General features: G+C 41.0%; 1 protein-coding gene and 1 long non-coding RNA gene across 4 annotated transcripts in view; one reads left to right on the forward strand and one right to left on the reverse strand.

Moving 5' to 3' along the window:
* LOC116979024 (zinc finger protein 711-like) overlaps positions 1–21,720 on the reverse strand; it is a 40,136-nt gene that overhangs the window by 16,944 nt on the left and 1,472 nt on the right. For all 3 annotated transcript variants that reach the window (XM_033030415.1, XM_033030416.1, XM_033030414.1), the window contains exons 2-3: positions 6,054–6,152; positions 1,852–2,415 (exon numbers count right to left, since the gene is read on the reverse strand). In XM_033030415.1, the coding sequence (XP_032886306.1) occupies positions 1,852–2,415; positions 6,054–6,132 (643 nt within the window). In that variant the 5' untranslated portion in view covers positions 6,133–6,152. The remainder of the gene's footprint in view (positions 1–1,851; positions 2,416–6,053; positions 6,153–21,720) is intronic.
* Positions 10,927–15,854, forward strand: LOC116979025. The gene is made up of 3 exons (XR_004413619.1): positions 10,927–11,057; positions 14,343–14,346; positions 15,843–15,854. It is a non-coding gene; the product is annotated as an uncharacterized LOC116979025 (long non-coding RNA).

The following is a 21,720-nucleotide window of genomic DNA, read 5'->3' on the forward strand; positions in this document are numbered from 1 at the left end:
CATTTTAAAAAAGTAACAGGATTATTAGATACAAAGACTTTATGAAATTCAGCATGAATCATTATATGTGTACATGAAATACAAATAGCAGATAAGGCCTGAAGTTTTGTAATACATCACAGAAGCAACTTAGGCTCAATGACATGAACATGCACATTTAGATTTTGAAACTAGTTGTAAAACTTGTCAAGAGAAGAAGAAAAAGATGGAGTATGCGAAAGAAATACCCACAAATGCACGGAAATATAAGAGATGGGATAGTAAGCCAAAAACAATAACAAACCTTATTTTCGATATGCAATATTCATCATAAAGCACAATACAGTTTACTATGACTTATGCTCAATCTTCAAAACATTCCTTACATGTTCTTAAAAGGGAATATCAAATTTTAAGAATAGGATACTGATTGGCAATAAAGGTACATGGCAAATAATTGGAAATCATAGATATTAACAATTGACTGGAACTAACTGTAAAATAAGCAATGTCATATTGGTGGCAGGCAACTAGCAAGACCTAAAGATAAGTGCTGAGGTGATTATTATTTACATTCTTCCTTAGTGCTTTCTTAGTGGAGACATAAACAAAACTATTCCAGACTTTTTAAACAAGCTACAAATAGATAATGTTTTGGACAGATTAGGAAGCTAAACTATGAATGGCAGATGTAATTTAATGTGAAAAAATACCAAGTCCTCATGTTGGAAAAAAAATTAAGAACAATAACAATGTTAAGTTAAATTATATTATTCACAAGACACCAGATAAGATAAATATTTGAATGTACTGAGGGATAAACCAATGAATCTATCAACACAATGGAGGAGAGGAAAAGGTGAAAAATCGACTTGATAAGAATTTTGGGCTCTATTGTCAAAAAATACAGCATAATTGCAAGGCCGTGATTCCAAGTTGGGTTCAGAGTCAACACGCAACAAACGTACAGAGTACATTTCTGTTCAACAAATTAAACAATTAAATCAGAGTGGAATGGTGAAGAAGGGAGGGGGAAGGAGAAGAGTTAGAAATGAGAATAGGATGCAGTAGGTGAGAATGTGTACAATGCAAATCATTTGCCTCAAGAACGATTCAACATTCTAAAGGCAACTGACAAAATGAAAATTCACGGGCTAGAAATTCGATTATGTAATACATTGCGCTTTTACATACTAGACCATAGGTCTGCAGCTTCACACCAACATAACGTTACTATTTGCAAATATTGTCTACTAGATCTTCCATGTAGTGGCAGGCATGAGATGATATGTATATTTTTTGTGAGGTACAGATTCAAGGGCATATAAATTTTGAACATCGAAGTGGACTGACAAAAGATAATTTAGATTGAATAACTATAAGGAGAAGGTGGTGAATATATGGAATGAACAGCCACAAAAGATTAGTGATTGATAGTGCCAACAAATACAATAGAAAACCAAAGAAGTTTGGAGAAATTTGACATATGAGTAATAATCTTTCCCACATTTTCCACATAAATAAAATTTATTATTATTATTATTATTATTATTATTATTATTATATTTTTCTACAATAGTGTTGGCAAAAGGGCAAGACTTCAAAACCTGAATTATGAATAATTGACATTCCTAAAACAGTTGTAAAGGACAAAAATTGATACAATTATACGATTTTAATTTTGTATTAAATGGTATTCTGCATTCGCTCACAATTTAATTCCTCAAGAAGATTCTTGCCAGTCTAAGTGTTGTAAATTGCTTATACACTGATAATGAACAGATACTTGCTCAGTATAAAGCTAAGAGTAAATTGAATATTTCAATTCACAACAATGATAAATACACAAGACGCATGTTAATTTCCACTTACAGGATATCATTAAGAAATCCTCAGATGTTTCTTTTCCATCTACTTGGGCTTCAATAGTCATGGTTGGGCCAGAAACAGTCTCTTCATTTTGAACTACTAAATCATGGTTTTGAATCACAGACTCCGACACAGACTCTACTTCCATAACTTCTTCTGTGAGCATCGCAGGAGAGAGAACATCTGTAACAGAATCCTGGACTACATGTTCGAACTGTTCCTCATCCTGCACTGATACAAGATCTGACACTAGTACTTGATCTGGAACATCAACAGTCTCTGTTATAAGATCTGAAGCCAGAACATGGTCAGGAACTGAATTGGTATTCAAGTCTTCTTCAATGGTAACATTTGCTTCTAGGACAGAGTCCGAGACCATCACACCATCCGTCACATCATCACTTTCAGCTATAATATCCGGGCCCTGAACAACTTCATCGATGTTAGTTGTAAGACCATGTTCTAATGTAACCTCTTCCCCAGTGACATCTGAGACAAGCACTGCATCAGGCACAGATACAACAATGTGATCTCCATCAATGTGGGCTGCGCCAGCCATTCCAGACACTGCAACACAAACGACAGATTAGTTATGGACAATTTCTGTGAACATTTTACAAATTACATTTGTTTTAGATGTAAATGTAAGAGATGTGATTTATCTACATTACAATGTAATCGTAATAAAATTGCATAATAGAATTATCTATAGATTTGATCAATTATTAGATCTCAAATGTTCCAAACAGACAACAGCACACGGGAAACCAAAGAGCTAGTTAATTAAATAAAGCAGATTTTTTTTTTCACTGAACATACATTCCCACACAACTTTACATTATTTCTCTCACCCCGGCAAGTAAAACATACCATTTTACCTCATCCTGGCACACAAGAACCAGTTTATATTAATTTCCTTTGCATTAAACCTGCATATTTCCTTGCTAATGTCTTCCATGATATCAGAAAACTTGGATCATGTTGGTGGTACAGTCCAAATTAATGGGAAGGAAAGTTCGAGAATGGATAAAGCGTACGGTCAGGGCCAATTGCGAGCGGTGCGAGGGGGGACGTGAATACGAGGTCAAAGTATTGTATATAAATGCGCGAAGTATAAGAAATAAAGTGAACGAGCTTGAGGCTCAGTTAGAAATTGGCAAGTATGATGTTGTGGGAATTACAGAGACATGGCTGCAAGAGGGCCAGGGCTGGGAACTGAATATCCAAGGGTACACCTCCTATCGAAAAGACAGACAGGTGGGCAGAGGGGGTGGGGTAGCTCTGTTGGTGAGGAATGAAATTCAGTCCCTTGCAAGGGGTGACATTGAAACAGGAGATGTGGAGTCAGTATGGATAGAACTAAGGAATAGTAAGGTTAAAAGACCCTAATGGGACTTATCTACAGGCCCCCAAACAGTAGCCTGGACATAGGCTGCAAGTTGAATCGAGAGTTAAATTTGGCATGTAGCAAAGGTAATGCTGTGGTTGTTATGGGAGATTTCAACTTTCAGGTAGACTGGGAAAATCAGGTTGGCACTGAACCCCAAGAAAGGGACTTTGTAGAGTGCCTTTGTGATGGATTCTTAGAGCAGCTTGTATTGGAGCCTACCAGGGAGACGGCAATTCTGGATTTAGTGTTATGTAATGAACCAGATTTGATAAAGGAACGTGAGGTTAGTGAGCCATTAGGAGGTAGTGACCATAATCCACAATTGGAGAGGGAGAAGGGTAGATTGGAGGTGTCAGTGTTACAGTTGAATAAAGTGGACTATGGGGCCATGAGGGAGGAGCTGGCCAAAGTTGACTTGGTTTATACTCTCTAGAATTTAGGAGATTGAGAGGGGATCTTATAGAAACTTACAAAATTCTTAAGGGGTTGGACAGGCTAGATGCAGGAAGATTGCTCCCGATGTTGGGGAAGTCCAGGACAAGGGGTCACAGCTTAAGGATAAGGGGGAAATCCTTTAAAACCGAGATGAGAAGAACTTTTTTCACACAGAGACTGGTGAATCTCTGGAACTCCCTGCCACAGAGGGTAGTCGAGGCCAGTTCATTGGCTATATTTAAGAGGGAGTTAGATGTGGCCCTTGTGGCTAAGGGGATCAGAGGGTATGGAGAGAAGGCAGGTACGGGATACTGAGTTGGATGATCAGCCATGATCATATTGAATGGCGGTGCAGGCTCGAAGGGCCGAATGGCCTACTCCTGCACCTAATTTCTATGTTTCTATGTTTCTATGAAAGATACCCTAGCAGGGATGACAGTGGAACAACAATGGCAGGTATTTCTAGCAATAATACAGAAGGTGCAGGATCAGTTAATTCCTAGGAGGAAGAAAGATTCCAAGGGGAGTAAGGGGCGACCGTGGTTGCGAAGGGACGTCAGGGACAGTATAAAAATAAAAGAGAAGTACAACGTAGCAAAGATGAGCGGGAAGCAAGAGGATTGGGTAAATGTTTGAAGAGCAATAGAAAGAAGACAATACGAGGAGAAAAGATGAGGTACGAAGGTGAGCTAGCCAAGAATATAAAGCAGGATAGTAAAAGCTTCTTTATGTGAAGAGGAAAAGCTTAGTTAAGACCAAAGTTGGATCCTTGAAGACCGAAAAAGGTGAATTTATTATGCGGAACAAGGAAATGGCAGATGAGTTGAACAGGTATTTTGGATCCGTTTTCACTAAGGAGGACACAAACAATCTTCCTGATATAGTGGTGGCCAGAGGATCTGGGGTGACGGAGGAACTGAAGGAAATCCACATTAGGCAGGAAATGGTGTTGAGTAGACGGATGGGACCGAAGGCTGATAAATCCCCAGGGCCTGATGGTCTGCATCCCAAGGTACTTAAGGAAGTGGCTCTAGAAATCGTGGATGCATTGGTGATAATTTGCCAATGTTCTATAGACACAGGATCAGTTCCTGTGGATTGGAGGATAGCTAAGGTTATCCCACTTTTTAAGAAAGGCGGGAGGGAGAAAACAGGGATTATATGCCAGTTAGTCTGACATCGGTGGTGGGGAAGATGCTGGAGTCAATTATAAAAGATGAAATAGCCGCACATTTGGATAGCAGTAACAGGATCGGTCCGAGTCAGCATGGATTTACGAAGGGGAAATCATGCTCGACTAATCTTCTGGAATTTTTTGAGGATGTAACTAGGAAAATGGACATGGGAGAGCCAGTGGATGTAGTGTACCTGGGCTTTCAGAAAGCATTTGATAAGGTCCCACATAGATTAGGGGGCAAAATTAGGGCACATGGTCTTGAGGGTAAAGTGCTGACATGGATAGAAAATTGGTTGGCAGACAGGTAACAAAGAATAGGGATTAACGGGTCTCTTTCAGAATGGCAGGCAGTGACTAGTGGGGTACCGCAAGGCTCGGTGCTGAAACCGCAGCTATTTACAATATACATCAATGATTTGGATGAAGGGATTCAAAGTAACATTAGCAAATTTGCAGATGACACAAATCTGGGTGGCAGTGTGAACTGTGAGGAGGATGCTATGAGAATGCAGGGTGACTTGGACAGGTTGGGGGAGTGGGCAGATGCATGGCAGATGAAGTTTAATGTGGATAAATGTGAGGTTATCCACTTTGGTATAAAAAACAGGAAGGCAGATTACTATCTAAATGGCGTCAAGTTGGGAAAAGGGGAAGTACAACGGGATCTGGAGTTTGTACACTCTGGAGTTTAGAAGGATGAGAGGGAATCTTATTGAAACATATAAGATTGTTAAGGGGTTGGACACGCTAGAGGCAGGAAACATGTTCCCGATGTTGGTGAAGTCTAGAACCACGGGTCACAATTTAAGAATAAGGTGTAAGCCTTTAATGGAGACGAGGAAACACTTTCTCTCACAGAAAGTTGTGAGTCTGTGGAATTCTCTGCCTCAGAGGGCAGTGGAGGCCGGTTCTCTAGATACTTTCGAGACCTAAATAGGGCTCTTAAAAATTGTGGAGTCAGAGGATATGGGGAGAAGGCAGGAACGGGGTCCTGATTGGGGATGATCAGCCTTGATCACATTGAATGGCGGTGCTGGCTCGAAGGGCCAAATGGCCACCTATTGTCTATTAAATTCTGTTGCTTTAAAACTTAATTTAATCTCTACTTGACTTGTGATCTTATTTTTACGTACTAAAATCATTGCATTTAAAAGGTAACAACTTGTTCTTTTATACCATTTCTAACAAAGGAAAGCTACTTACCGAAGTCCTGCATAATCATTGCATGAGAAACTTTTGATTCCTGTGAATGCAGCTCAAGTCCTCCCCCTCTTTGATCCATGATTTATAGCTTTCATCAGTCTTTAAAGAAAAGGGTATAACAATTAGTACTTAAACTAAAAGCTTTAATGAGCACTCATAAAGCTATCAAGCTAACCATATCTTAAGATAACAAATAAGTTGAGCTGCACATGAATTGGCCTTGATGATCTATTAAGGAAAACTGGTTGTTTCAAATATTTCTGGCACAAATAGAATCAAAAAACATCTAGGTCATGGAATCACAGTAAGATTTGGCACAGAAGTCAATCTGACAGATTTCATCTGTGTTAGTTATTTGATAGAACTATACAATAAATATGATTTCCATTTTCAACCAGCCCTGTCCTAACTAATACTGCTTAGTTTGCTTCCATTACCATTCTAGGAAGTTTACTTCGGCTCTATAACAAAATGTGTACATGACATCTCTGGTTCTTTTGAAAATCATAAATGAGTCTAACAACGGAAGTTGCAATACAAGCCAGGGCCCATCAGCCATAGCCACAATATTCAGTCATAAAATCTAACCAAGATATTCTTAACTTACCTTGTTGCACACTACCTTCTAGGAAGCAAAAATGATACCCATGGCTAATATTTGGCAAATAACTAGAAAATGTAATGCTTTAAACTAAGATTGATTCATTTAATATCCTCTTCACTTTCCCATCAGACATTTCAATCATGTAATTACCTCACCCAACCTCCAAAACTAATGTAATAATTTACACATTACTGCTACACTTTCATCCAAAGACCTGGAGCACTGATCTGGAGGTACAGGAGCAAATTTCAAATAAAAATGGTGAATATGAAACTATGACACTGTGTTAAAAGCCCACTGTTAATTCATGTCCTTCAGGGAAGGCCACCCACCATTCTTGCCTGGCCTGCCTCTGACATGGCATTATGCCCAACTCTTAAATGTCGTCTGAAATGACCCAGTGACAATTGTTCAGATGAAAATTAGATGGGGGGAAATGGGGACAAATGTGATTGTTTCATTATTGTAGTCCTCTTTATCAGAGCTTATTTTCAAATTCTGTGTCTCCGCATTAAAGCATGAAAAAATAATTTATGAAGAGGCTGGAATCCAGAGGGCCTGGATATATTTGCTGTATATTGAAGGTTTTCCAGCATTTCCAAAATTAATGAGGATCCAAACCATCTGAATGCTGAGTTGGATGACATTCAGATGTTATTGCGAATGGAAGCGCAGCTCTAAATAAAAGCAAATTTACAGCAAAAAAATCAACATTAGCACTTCATAAAATGGGAAAGACTGAAGGATAATCACGTTCAGCACTTAACTGAATAAACTTCAAATGCATCACCCCAGTTTGGTCTAAAACATGATAAATATTTGGATGCTCACAGAGCTTTCTTGTATTGATTATGTAAATATTTAATCCTCTTTAACCCTATTACTGCCATCCTTGAGAACACCCTGAGGAAACTAGGTGTTTGAAGATCAAGACCACAAAATAAAAACAGGAAATGCTGGAAAGGGTCAACAGTCAGGTGGCATTTGTGAAAAGAAAGATATTCAAGGCTTCAGGTCCAGGCATTTAATCATAACTGAGAAATAAAAGTTAGTTAACAAAACAGACAACATGGAGAGTGACTGGAACAATGGAATTTCTCCGATAGGGCAAAATAATGCAGCAGCTAAGATCAATTAAGATTAATTGTTGGTGTAATCACTGTATCACTATGACTTTATAATGTGCTACTAATGTCCCTGTATAAATGGTTCACTTGTAATTAGAGTCAGTCATAGAGTCAGAGTGATAGTGTGGAAATAGGCCCCACTGTCCAACTTGCCCACAACGGCCAACATGTCCCAGTTACACTAGTCCCACCTGCCTGCGCTTGGTCCATATCCCTCCAAACCTGTCCTATCCATGTACCTGTCTAACTGTTTCTTAAACATTGGGATAGTCCCAGCCACAACTATCTCCTCTGGCAGCTTGTTCAAAACACCCACCTTTGTGTGAAAAAGTTACCTCAGATTCCTATTAAATCTTTTCCCCTTCACCTTGAGCCCATGTCTTCTGGTCCTCGATTCCCTTACTCTAGACAAGAGATACTGTGCATCTACCTGATCTATTCCTCTCATGATTTTATACACCTCAATAAGATCACTCCTCATCCTCCTGCGCTCCAAGGAATAGCGACCAAGCCTACTCAACTTCTCCCTATAGTTCACACCCTCTAGTCCTGGCAAAATCCTCGTAAATCTTTTCTGAACCCTTTCTAGTTTGACAATATCTTTCCCATAACATGGTCCCCAAGAAAACCCATGCAATCACAAGGTGATCATACTAACTCCATACATACAGCACTCTTACTCAGGATCAAACCTGCGTCTCTGGTGCTGCAAGGCAGCAACTCTACCGCCCCATACCAAAATCAGATCCCGCATTGGTCTCTGCACATTCCTCAAAACTGGAATAGAAGGATGTCACCACTAAAGATGTCACCATGGGTCTCTCCAGGGTTGGAGGATGCCAGTGCGTGGCTTTGTTTAACATGGGGAGACTGGTGCACAGACAGCCACCACATGGTCCTTGACAAATCTGGGTCGGGAACCAGTGGCATGGAGTCCAAGGCGACAGGAGACCCTTTTCTGCTGCAGCCTTCATCCGCCTTCCCAGCCATTGTGACGCTCCACTAAGGTCAGTCATCATCCTCCGCCTGTTCCACCGTTGAGGTCTTGATTGGATTGCTCTTTGTCAGAGTCCTCCCCCTCGACCATACCGTCATGGGTGGCCCTACCAGGAGCATAGCTCCAGACGGCATAGCTCTCAGGATCTCAGGACCACACAAGCTTCTCCACCACGACAAGGTGACAATCCATGGATTATCCCTAACATAATGATGATCAAGTTATGAGGATCATTGGCCATGAGGTTACCTTGTAAAAATATACATTTTAAAAACCTGTTATTAATAATCATCAGCACCCCATTCTTATTATCATTAGCTCCAACAGAGATAAACCATTTAAAAAAATTTGGCTTAATTAGTATAGCATCAGTACATACTCAGATTTCTCTGAACCCTCTTGCCTGAATTTGAAGGGCAATTAGAACATAAATCGAACATAAAAGAGTACAGCACTTCAGAGTATATAGAAGAGTGGCCCTTCAGCCCACAATGTTTGCATCAAACCTGATTCCAAGTTAAATTGGTCTATTCTGCCTGAACTTGATCCATATCCCTCTATTTCCTCCATTTCTAACTAAACTAAACTTTGTAGGGGACTGATATGTGGCAACTCTTTGCATACTTTGTAAATTGAATGCAACACAAATAATTTCACTCTAGCTATGTACATGTGACAATATAGTATCATCATAATCAAGATGACACTACATTGCTACCAATGCCATCCAGTTCTTGTGAAGGAAATCATTTGCCAATGCTATCAGATTTATCCACGAGTAGGTTAGTAAATAAATTGAAGCAACTTGGTTTTACATATAGATTTTCTCATTATCCAACATAGTTTAACAGGCATACTGCTATACCGTACAGGTGAAATCCAACACAAGTGGTCTAGCATCATTTGACTTCAATGTTGCGCCCAGAGAATATTCTGCAACCTTGCTCTCAAGGAGAATCATCCAAGACTTCTTGCGTATGGAGTGCACAGCCTAAAGTTGCAGGACAACTTGTTCTATTTGATCTTATTTGATTGTGCACGTCAGGTTGATTGCATTAGTCGAAAACAGGGCGGACCACGTGAAGGTTGCAATCTCCCACCCCATCATCCAAGTGAAATTACAATTGGGGGCAATTTTGCTTATACCTCTGGCATATCCATGACACAAAATTGATATAAAACAATTTTGTTCGTAAACTAGAGAAACACTTAAAAGTTACTCTGGAAATGGACAAGCAGAAATAAAAGTCCAGGAGAGAAAACTTATTTGCATAGACCTATCCCCGTGTCCAATCAGGCACCATTGTCTCTTAAGCAAACAGCTGCTACTTTAATTACACATGCCCACTGGAATTGAAAAGCATTCACTTCTATTGACATCAGTGCAATAAAAATAGTCCATTGACCAATGTAACAACGTGTTTAAAAACAAACATGTGTATTTTTACAATACTGGAGAGTTTTTGACGAACAAGATTAGTATTCACTTTTTTACACCAATACATTGTTAACAAAAATCTACCCATCATGTGAAACCTTATAAATAGCAGATATAAATTAGATGACTTCAAGACCGAAAGTCAAAACCTTTTTTCATAACAGACAAATTTTCATCGTCTTTTCACCATTTTGGACACCAAAAGTGTGACATTAAAAACTGCCACATTTAGTCATGAATATTAAATTCATAAACTTCATATGGCTACTCATACATATACGTATTGATAATGATCTAGGGAAATACCTTCAATACCAGGAGAAAAATACAGTAATATAAAGGTAATACAGTACAGTAAAGATCCCGTAACAGTCGTTGTGCTTGGTGTCCATTGTCACAACGACCGTTATCGGGGTCGGTACGTCCGTAAGTTAAACCACGGAGGCTCCAAACCTCTAACGCTTTTCAAACACCCAACGAGGTATCTTATGGTAGTAGCGATCTTTGGGTGAGTTAATTATTTGTTCTAAATTTCCAATTTAATGTATCAAAAACATCATGGTGTCAAAAACTCAACGACCGTTTACGATATATTTTCCGACTTTTTAAAATCAGTAAAATCAGTCATCAAAACTAAGAAACTAAGCCAATCTTCAATTTGGAAACATAGTGTCCCTTGTTTACCTGTCGTAAGGATCCAGTCGCTAACTTCATTCCTTCGTGTCAACTTCGGGAAGCTCCGCAACGACCGTTACGGACACATTTTACTTACAAAGAAAATCAGCCCAAATCAAACGATCTGACGAATCATCGGCCATCGATAGCTCAAATCCATAAGGTAAATGCTTGGTTTTCGCTAATAATGTATTATTGATGATGTTATATTTTACATGTTATTCACATTTTAAACGTTACAAATTTAACTTTTCACTTAACATCTCACTGTAAAAAATCCAAATCCAATTGCCCACCCTGCCCATTACAATGTTGCAAATCACAGGACACTGAGTCCTGGCAGCAAGTGCAATTGGATTTTTTTCCCTGGTAGCAAGTGCAGTTGGATTTTTATTTAAGTTTAAAAAGAGGGAGGGTGAATAAGGGGAAATGAGCCGCCCCTGCGCAGTTGGGGGCTATGGGTGAGTGGTGGAATATTGCATTGGGGGACCAGGCATCCTGTGTGAAAGGGTCCCACTTGGTCTAGTAGCTATTAAAATTCCTTTATTTTTGAAAGTCTCTTTGGAAAGAATAACTTTGTTATTGCAGGTCTGAAAGTCTTTAGTCACCAAACCCCTATTGATACAATATGTAGGAACTGCAGATGCTGGTTTACACCGCAGACAGATAAAAAAAATCCTGGAGTAACTCAGCGGGTCAGGCATCTCTGGAGAAAAGGAATAGGTGATGTTTTGGGTCGAGACCCTTCTTCAGCCCTGATGCGCAGTCTGAAGAAGAGTCTCGACCCGAATCGTCACCCATTCCTTCCCTCCGGAGATGCTACCTGACTCGCTGAGTTACTCCAGCATTTTGTGTCTATCCCCTATTAATACAATTTGTTTTTATAATATGATTTTCAATAATGTAATGTTTTTGTTTAGGAACACAACTCTTGCATTACAGCCCATCTACCTTACATAGAAATATCAAAATACAGTAGATTTTCTCCCATCATCCTTTCTGGAATCTAATCAACACCAGCTGCTTTTCTTTGTTCCAACTGTTGACGCACACAAAAATAATTATCCATTCGAGGAAAAGATGGACAAACCCAGTTAAGTAGGAAGCAGGATAAAATAGATTGTTTATTCATCTGAAAATATATTAGAACTAATCATTATCTACACAAATTGTTTTTTGAACAGCAAATAAAATGACATGCAAGTGGCCAGCCATTGGGTCTGGTGCTGCTGTATGAAGTTTCAATGTTGACTTAAGTACAGAATACACCGAAACCAAAACACTTAAAAATATTTCATCATTAATACTTGTACAGGTATCTACATTAAAAAAAAACCTGTTGTAATTAGAAAATAATGAAACATGTTCTTTCTTTTTGGCTTGAACAGACTAGAGACTCATTACAGAAGACAAGCATTTAATATCTTATCCAAAAGGACAATGCAATATTCTCTAGGTTCTAATGAAGTGCAAACCCAAATTACATACTCCTATCCCAGAGCGAGTCAAGAGATGCAAGAGACTTTAACCAGTGAGCTAAGTTGCAGGCACAAAATTTGCATATGATACAATCACTGGGGTTAGCGAAATTCCCATTTGCAAAAAATTCAGAACTATGAAAGGAACAAATATAACAGGATGTACTATACATTTTTTTGCTTTAAAAATTTCCCACAAACAAGATAAAGGACGTTGTTGCAGAAGATACCTGTACCTTTGATGAAATGTTACCCAAATAATTTGCTCCATCATTAATGCAGTCGCTGTAGGTTTCATCCACAAAATGCGCCATAGTTACTCATAAAAAAGATACTCATTACTACTCACTCAACTTATTACCATTATCTCAAAGAAAGACAAATGAGGAAGGCACATGGGAACACTCAATTCCTAACCACCACCAACCACCCCACCCGTCAATTTTATTGGTTTATAACTACTGCCCTTTATCACCGACACTTCTGAATTACACGGTGGGAGTTCCTTCGCCAGAAAGACTAGTAGTTCAAGTTGGTGGCACATCTTCACCTTATCAAAGGTAAGCAAGGATAGTCAATAAATGCCAGCCTTCCCACAATGTCCAGTTCCCAATTTTTTTTTAATTGCACAAGACAAATTGCATATAATACATGCGTCTTCTCCATTCTTCATAATAAATCTTTTTCCAATTCTAGAATTGTACTCAGTCTTGTACCATAGCATTATGTTCATGTTCTTCAAAAGAGTTTGGTATCTCGATAAAGGCAAGGAATCATGGAATTTGTCAAAAGTCATTCAGGATCAAAAGAAAGCGAACGCAGCGTTGTATAAACTGTGTATAAATTGTTAACTATTCTACCAAGGAATTAATCTAGAATTCTGTCAACTCAATAGCTTCCTTTCTTGTTCTGCTGTTCACACATACAGACCCAGTTCTAGTTCAGTTCATTAATCTGCAATAATGAGATATTCAAAAAGTTAAATAATTTATTATTTTCATTTAATCCTTAATGTGTTTGCTACTACATAAGAAAATATTACTTGTGTTTGAAACATTTTCTTATCTTTATTCATAATTTATGTGTAAAAATATATTTAATCTGAAGCAAGCAGCGACTGTATCAATGTGATGTGGGCTGATGCTTTACCTGCAGGCAGTGTGAATGTACCGTGAAGGCAAAGATTCATCTCAGAGGAAAACTGACTGCAAGGTTGGCCCTGTGAAGGAGCCGCCAATCCGATACAAGACATTTAACTGCGAAATCCTTTAGTATTGGATCGATTGAGTGGAGGGTCTGTGCTGTTCCAAGTTTGCGGCAGTTGCGGTGCGTTTCCCCCAGCCATCTCGCCCAGTGCACGTTGACCAGCACAGTTCGCCAGCCCTTGTTAGCAGAGGTCTTTGTGTAGGTGTTACCCGAAGCCTAAAGGTTTTGTGGAGGTTCTGTGTTAGGATCGGGCATGCAGCGAGCTAGCGAGAGGGCAGTCAGATCACATCAGCCCAGGTTGACGCGTGTCCGAATTTTAATGGGTCGTTATTAAACTGTTCCGTCTGTGCGGCATCGCCAGCTCTCTCTCCTAGATCCCCCATCCCAACTGTCGACAAAATCTGACTGAGAAAATGTCCCCACTCATATTACGGGTTAGCTCTGCATTTGCCCACTTGCTGGGCCGAGCGGTGCCTCCTTCAAAGAGAGCGAGAACAGGTCCTGTCAGCTGGGGAGCTGCGACCACTGCTGAGTGACGCCTCTAGTTTGGCTGCGCTTCAAATGGCTGCAAATTCTAATTATCACCTCCCGGTCACCCGGACCTGGCTCCCAACTGTGTGCCCTGACAGACTGGAACCCACCCCATAGGTTAAAGCGACAGCATCTTTATTTAAGCCAACCTACCTTGAAAGTTTAACCAGCCTGTTCGAATCCAATCTGAACTTTCCAACCTACACAGCACATTCTCATTTCCTTCAATCCAGGAAGGTTGTTTAGATAGGAATGCAAGGACTGTCTCAAATTGGTTAGCCACACAACTTGTAATTCGTGTAAATCAATATCAAATTTGAATGGATGTGACCCAGGCTAATGCCAGGGATTTGATAATTGACAGGTTCATTCCAGGCATTCTTGCATTTTCAAGGCTGGTGCTGTATTGAGTCTGTAATTTAAATAGATACAATTGTGGGTTTGTGCAGCCTGCAGTACACTGTGGCCTACTGCTGACATATTTGACAGATATATTTATTTATAAATTTCAATGAAATGAATACGCAGGTCCAGACACACACAGTAGCTCAGCTGGCGAGAATGTTTATTCCAAATGACCCATGACCTGGGCATGCGCAGTTGTAATACCAAACTCGCTTATTGAGAATTAAGAAACTGACAATTTTTCTACAAAAACAGTCCAGTTTATTTCACATTATAACGGACAGAGAAATGAGTTGCATATTGTACTTGGATTCAAAATTAACTCCCCAAAATGAGTGGAACTTAATACCACTAAAATTAGAAATTTCAAATTTTGAAGATCTAACTAGAATTTAATGGCATTTATTGTAACTTAACCAAATATCTAGTAACATGAGTGAGAAATTCTTCTAGTTTTGTGCTGGTTCTTAGACTGAACTAATGAACAATGGCTGCTACACCTGTCCTTCCTCTTTTTCTTAGCAGAACATTACAATATCATAATAATTTCTATTGACGGGGCAGACAGTGCTGACAGGACAGGATAAATGAATGGACAGATTGTGAGATGGCCTTCCACTGTTGACAGCGAACATATGTAATCCTGATGCATGGTCCCAAGGTTCAACATATCATCGCAAGTAGCACTTCGACACTTTGTCAGGGGTCGTCAACCTTGTTCTACATAGGGGCTGGGCCGCATGTCTGTGAGCGGATGGCGGGCCACATCTATCACGTGTGCACATGCATCCCGCCCCGGATGGAGGCATCAAATCACGTGTTCACAGGTAGACAAAAATGCTGGAGAAACTCAGTGGGGGGGGGGGGGGGGGGCAGCCTCATGCTATTCTTGCATGTCTCACCTGCTGTGCTTCTCCCGCATTTTTGTCTACCTTCGATTTTTCCAGCATCTACAGTTCTTTCTTAAACGTGTTCACTGAAGGTGCACGGCCGTGTGGTGGCTTTGCGCAGGATGCGTACAGCCAGAGCTCGGCTGCTGCTCGGGGCGCCCGGCCGCTGCTGCTCGGGGGGCCCGGCGGGCCGGATGATTTTGTGTTATGGGGGGGCCGGAGGTTGCCGACCCCTGCTTTAAGTGGACCAGTGATTCATAGGAATGTGGGGATTTTCCAGTTCTGCCCCCCCCCCCCTCGTGGCTTTCAAGACATTGCACATCCTTTCCTCTTCTACTCTATCGGTTGGTGAAGCTTATTGTTGTGTAGAACTGTAACTGATGTACCATTGGAGCCCTTCTGCCCTTGAATGAATTTTCAGAAATAACTTAGTCATAGCTATGCAATGACACACAACCAACTATGATGTTATATATTATCTATTTCCATTCCAACTTCACTTATACGCACAGCTTAGTGTGTTTTTGTTGTGGATTCATTAAGCCCTCTGCTCTCCATGGTTATTCAATCATTGATCACCACTTGCAACAACTGAAAAACTATGTGATCCCTTGGCAAAAAGCAGCATGCTGACATGCACACACTTTGTTTTCGATAAGTGAAATGTACTCTGAACATTCTCTTATCTATTTTGATGGTTAAAACTGAGCCAGGGATGGGTCACATCTCTGAGTTTATCCATAACCAGTTCCACTTGTAAAGTGAGGATATGGAGGCTAATTATAGCACAGGCTGAATGAGAACCAGCACTCATAACCATTTGTCAATTTCATGGTCACTAAAAATTTCTTCCACCTGGAAATGAGTAATCCAAATGGACATAACAATATTTTTATGACTTTATAGATACATATCGAACAATTAACCTATATCTATTCTTTTCTCTTTTGAAAATGAAAAGGAAATTGGCAATGAAACTGTCGTGAAAAAATATGAACACAATGAACTGCTGGATGATGAACATAACCACTGTGCAACAAACCCCATTTTTAACCCAAAGACCATACTTGGTCTTGTAAATTTGTTTCTACATGTCATGATGAATAATGAAATGAGTTATTTTGTAAATGATTAGTTCCTATGAGGACAATATTGAGTGTCTAAGCTTCAAAACATTAAGCAACAAAAACAATAATTTAGCACCAAAATAACAAATTACCAAAAGGCTAGGCATTCAGTAATTTTTACCAACTTTTATGAAACAAATCATATTTTTTTAAACAAAACAGAAACATTCAATATAATTCTGTATAATTTTGAATGCATTGCGTATTAGACCATAAAATGCATCATAATATGGATAAAGCTTAAATTATAATTGCATGCCTTAAACAATACTAAGTTGTAAGTTTTTGTAAAATAATAGAATTTAGGATTCAATGGCAGACTTTCGATACTTCTACTTCACCGACATGCGCAGGCTGCTTTGACGTTATAATGACGTTTCCTCAAGCGGAAAGATCCATGCTGGGCCCTAAGTACGTCAGGGTGAATCTTTGGGACGGTTTGACACGGGACACGCGCTGAGGGCTGATCATCCTGCAGTGGGCCGCCCTTGTGGAGGGTGTATAGTGTTAAAAGGCCGAAACACCCAGTGATGCAAGGGTACACTACTGATTATGTGTCCTGTGTCCAACTGTCCTGAAGGTTACCCAGGCCAAGATATACGTATTCCCCCCCGCCCCCCACCGATGTTGAGCGTCTACCACTCTCAACAATCAACGAATGTCGTGAAATGCTCCCCACCTATTGGCACAAGGGACTTCTTAACATCTTGTCCTGTGTATTTGATTCTGCTTGTCAACAGTTGGCCAGCAACAACTCTTCCTTTGATTTTCTTCTTTGAGGCATCTGGCCTCAACTCAGCCATGCCCCATAGTACGATATTCAGCCTTTAGGACAGTTTATAAATTGGAAACCGGTGCCCACTTCCTATCTGTGACTGGTTACATGTCAAGTTCAAACATACTTTTCCATCTGTCCAACACATCTCAACCCTCTTTCCCATATCTTTCAATTTTAATTAACATAAATAAAACCACCTGAAATATAAAACATCACTGTGAGGTATAACCTTACTCCTTTGTTAATTAAATGGCTTCTCTAGATATTTAGCCACACAAAGTTATACAGCATTGGACGTAATTACAAATACTTGCCAATGCAGCTGGAGGGTTTCTTGTTAAATAGATTTACACATTTGCAGATCTCTTTCAGAGATATCCTTTTACGGTCAAATCATGACTTTTCCAAAAGGAGAATTAAGAGGCAGCTTAGTGGAAACAAAAGACATTGATAAGCCCAGTCTGCCAGAGTCTGATTGGACTATAAGGGAAATAAAATTATGAATTGTTTCCATTTTTAACTCCAAAACTGATGTCCCTTCTGACTTATTTAAACATTTAGACATTTTAATTGAATGCTTTATTTTCCCAATCATTTTTGATACAGGGCTAGACAGCCATGCTAAACGGGAAGGATTGAGGAATGTGAATCAAAGCACAAAATGTGGGAACTTCTGAACTACTTTTAACATTTTTAAATGTTTTCTCCTCTTTGCTGTAAAACATCTGGTTGCGAATCTCTTGTACACTGTCTCAGTTTAATCTACCATACACTATTGCACTTAAGCATGATTGTCCCTTATGTATTTAAGATTTTTAATGAACCATATGTAAAAAAACAATTTTACTGTGCCTAGGTTCATGTGACGATAAAGTACCATTCAGCCATTAAAAACGAGTCATCGATACAGTCATATTTTATTTTAAGAATTTCTGAAAATTCATGTCTTGAGTGTGCAAGTATTTTGAATTTTTTATAAATTTCTACCATTTTTAAGAGATCTCTGCAGTCCTGTTAAAGAGTGTGCTGATTAATAGTCTGGGAGAGAGCAGAATTCAAATGATAAGAAAATCAACCAATGAGACAAGTGGCTAAAATAAAAATATTTAGTACTGACATTGAATATGATCAGGTCAATAATACTTCAATATATCAATGTAGCAATGTAGATCGATGGATTCACCCCCCCCCCCACAATAACGATATAGATCTGCAGTTTTCCAGGGGCAATGCCACTGGTGAAGGGGAATTAGCACACTTACTAATTGGCACATTGGGTGATGCAGCAGTAGAATTCCAACGGATCCCCTCCTCTAGGACACCCCATCATGGCCATCTACCTGCTTTAGACCAGTCTCCAACGGGCCCCCTCCTCTTGGACTCCTCCTCATGGCCACCAACCTGCTTTAGCCCCATCTCCAACAGACCCCCTCCTCTTGGACTCCTCCTCATGGCCACCTACCTGCTTTAGACCTTTTTATTTTAAACTGCCGGCGGGACATCAACCGCCTCAACTGCTCAACTCCCCTTTCTCACTCTAACCTCTTCCCCCCTGAACGTTCAGCCCTCCACTCACTCTGCAACAACCCAGACTAGGTGATCAAACCTGCCGACAAGGGAGGTGCCGTGGTAGTCAGGAACGCTGATCTCTACAAGGCTGAGGCCACGCACCAACTCTCAGACACCTCCTCCTACTTATCCTTGGACAATGACCCCACAGACGAGCACCAGGCCATGATCTCTAACACTATCACTGACTCCATCACTTCCGGCTCCCTGCCCTCCCAAGCCTCCAACCTCATCGTTCCCCATCCCCGCACGGCCCGATTTTACCTTCTCCTCAAAATCCACAAACCTGACTGTCCTGGCAGACCCATTGTTTCTGCCTGTTCGTGTCCTAACAAACTTATTTCCACATTCCTCGAATCCATCCTATCCCCCCAGGTTAAATCCCTCCCTACCTATGTTCAAGACACCTCACACGCTCTTCGTCTACTCCATGACTTCCATTTTCCAGGCCCCCATTCCCTCATCTTAAAGCCCTGTTTCTTCCTCGACTGCAGAGCCAACCAATACTGATACTCTCCTCTACTTAGCGGAGCTGGTCCTTACCCTGAACAACTTTTCGTTTGACTACTCCCATTTCCTCCAAATACAATACGCGCATGGGCCCCAAGCTATGCCTGCCTCTTTGTAGGGTGCGTCGAACAATCTTTGTTCGAGACGTACCATAGCCCTATCTCCGAAATCTTCCTCCACTACACCGACGACTGCATTGGTGTTACCTCCTGCACCCATGCACAACTCACGGACTTCATCCATTTCACCACTAACTTCCATCCGGCACTCAAATACACCTGGACCAATTCCGACATTTCCCTACCATTTCTAGACCTCACTATCTCCATCGCAGGTGATAGGACTACTCACCGACATCTGGACTACACTTCTTCCCACCCTGCTTCCTGTAAGGATTCCATCCCCTACTTCCAATTCCTCCGTCTACGCCGTATCTACACCCAGGATGAGGTGTTCCAAACTAGGGCATAGGAGATGTCCTCATTCTTCAGGGAACAGGGGTTCCCCTCTTCTACTATAGATGAGTCGTTCACCAGTCTCTTCTATACCCCATAACTCTTTCACTCCCCATCCCCCCCCCCCCCCCCACTCGTAACAAGGGCAGAATCCCCCTTGTCCTCACCTTCCACCCTACCAGCCGTCACATACAACGAATAATCCTACGACATTTTCGCCACCTCCAACGGGATCCCACCACTGGCCACATCTTCCCATCTCCTCCCCGTCTGCTTTCCGCAGAGACCGCTCCCTCTGTAACTCCTTGGTCAATTCGTCCCTTCAACCACCCCCTCTCCTGGCACTGTCCCTTGCAACCGCAGGAAATGCTACACTTGTCGCTTTACCTTCCCCCTTGACTCCATTCAAGGACCCAAACAGTCTTTCCAGGTGTGGCAGAGGTTCACCTGCACCTCCTCCAACCTCATCTATTGCATCCACTGCTCTAGGTATCAGCTGCTCTGCATCGGTGAGACCAAGCACAGGCTTGGTGATCGCTTCGCCCAACACCTTCGCAATAACCAACCTGATCTCCCGGGGGCTCAGCACTTCAACTCCCCCTCCCATCCCTGAAGATAAAGTCTAATATACACTACCCATCGATCCTCTCCAGAGATGCAGCCTATACTGCTGAGTTACTCCAGCTTTTTGTGTCTATCTTTGGTTTAAACTGGCATCTGCAGTTCCTTCTTACACAAAACATCACCTATTCCTTTTCTCCAGAAATGCTTAAGAAGGAACTGCAGATGCTGGAAAATCGAAGGGAGACAAAAGTGTTGGAGAAACTCAGCGGGTGCAGTAGCATCTATGGAGCAAAGGAAATAGGCAACATCTCGGGCCGAAACCCTTCTTCAGACTGATGTACGGGGGGGGGGGGCGGGGAGAAGAAAGGAGAAAGGAAGAGGAGGAGCCCGAGGGCTGAGGGAGAGCTGAGAAGGGGAGGAGACAGCAAGAGCTACAGGAAATTCTAGAAGTCAATGTTTATGCCGCTAGGGTGCAAACTGCCCAAGTGGAATATGAGGTGCTGCTCCTCCAATTTCCGGTGGTGCTCACTCTGGCCATGGAGGAGGCCCGAAACGTTGCCTATTTCCTTCGCTCCATAGATGCTGCTGCACCCGCTGAGTTTCTCCAGCACTTTTGTCTACCTCCAGAAATGCTTTCTGACCGGCTGAGTTATTCCAGCTTTTTGTGTCGATCATGACTTTGCTACACTGTATTACATCTGCCACTTCTTTGCCCGCACCCTCTGCATGTCCAAGTCCTTTTGCAGATGCCCTGCTTCCTCCACAATACCTTCCCCTCCACCTATCTTCGGTCCATCTATCCTCATTCACTATCGATCCCCTGTTCACACTAGTTCTAAATTATCTAATTTTCGTATCCAATCCCTACACACTAGGAGCAATTTTGTAGAGACCAATTAACCTACAAACCCACACGTTTTTGGGATGTGGGAGGAAACTCACGGGATCACAGAGAACATGCAGACTCCACACAGACAGCACTCGAGGGCAGGGTCGAATCGGAGTCGCTGGCTCTACGGCCACTCTCACATTCATGAGGATAACACTTAAAACACAGAAAATCACCAGGTCAGACAGAATCTGTGAAGAAACGGAAGTTAATATTTCAAATGTGTGACCTTTGGTCATTGACTTGAAACATTAATTTCCTTTCTTTATGCATTGATTCTGCACAACAATAAATTTTGCAATTTTTGTTTTAACTCATATTTGTAGCATCCACATTGTGATTTCCGTCCTACTGGCATAATGTAATACTACAAAACATTATTCTTTACAGTTCAAACGTTATTTTGAATAGGCGCTAGTAACAT

This window comes from Amblyraja radiata, chromosome 12, assembly GCF_010909765.2.
Source record: "Amblyraja radiata isolate CabotCenter1 chromosome 12, sAmbRad1.1.pri, whole genome shotgun sequence".
NCBI lineage: Eukaryota > Metazoa > Chordata > Chondrichthyes > Rajiformes > Rajidae > Amblyraja > Amblyraja radiata.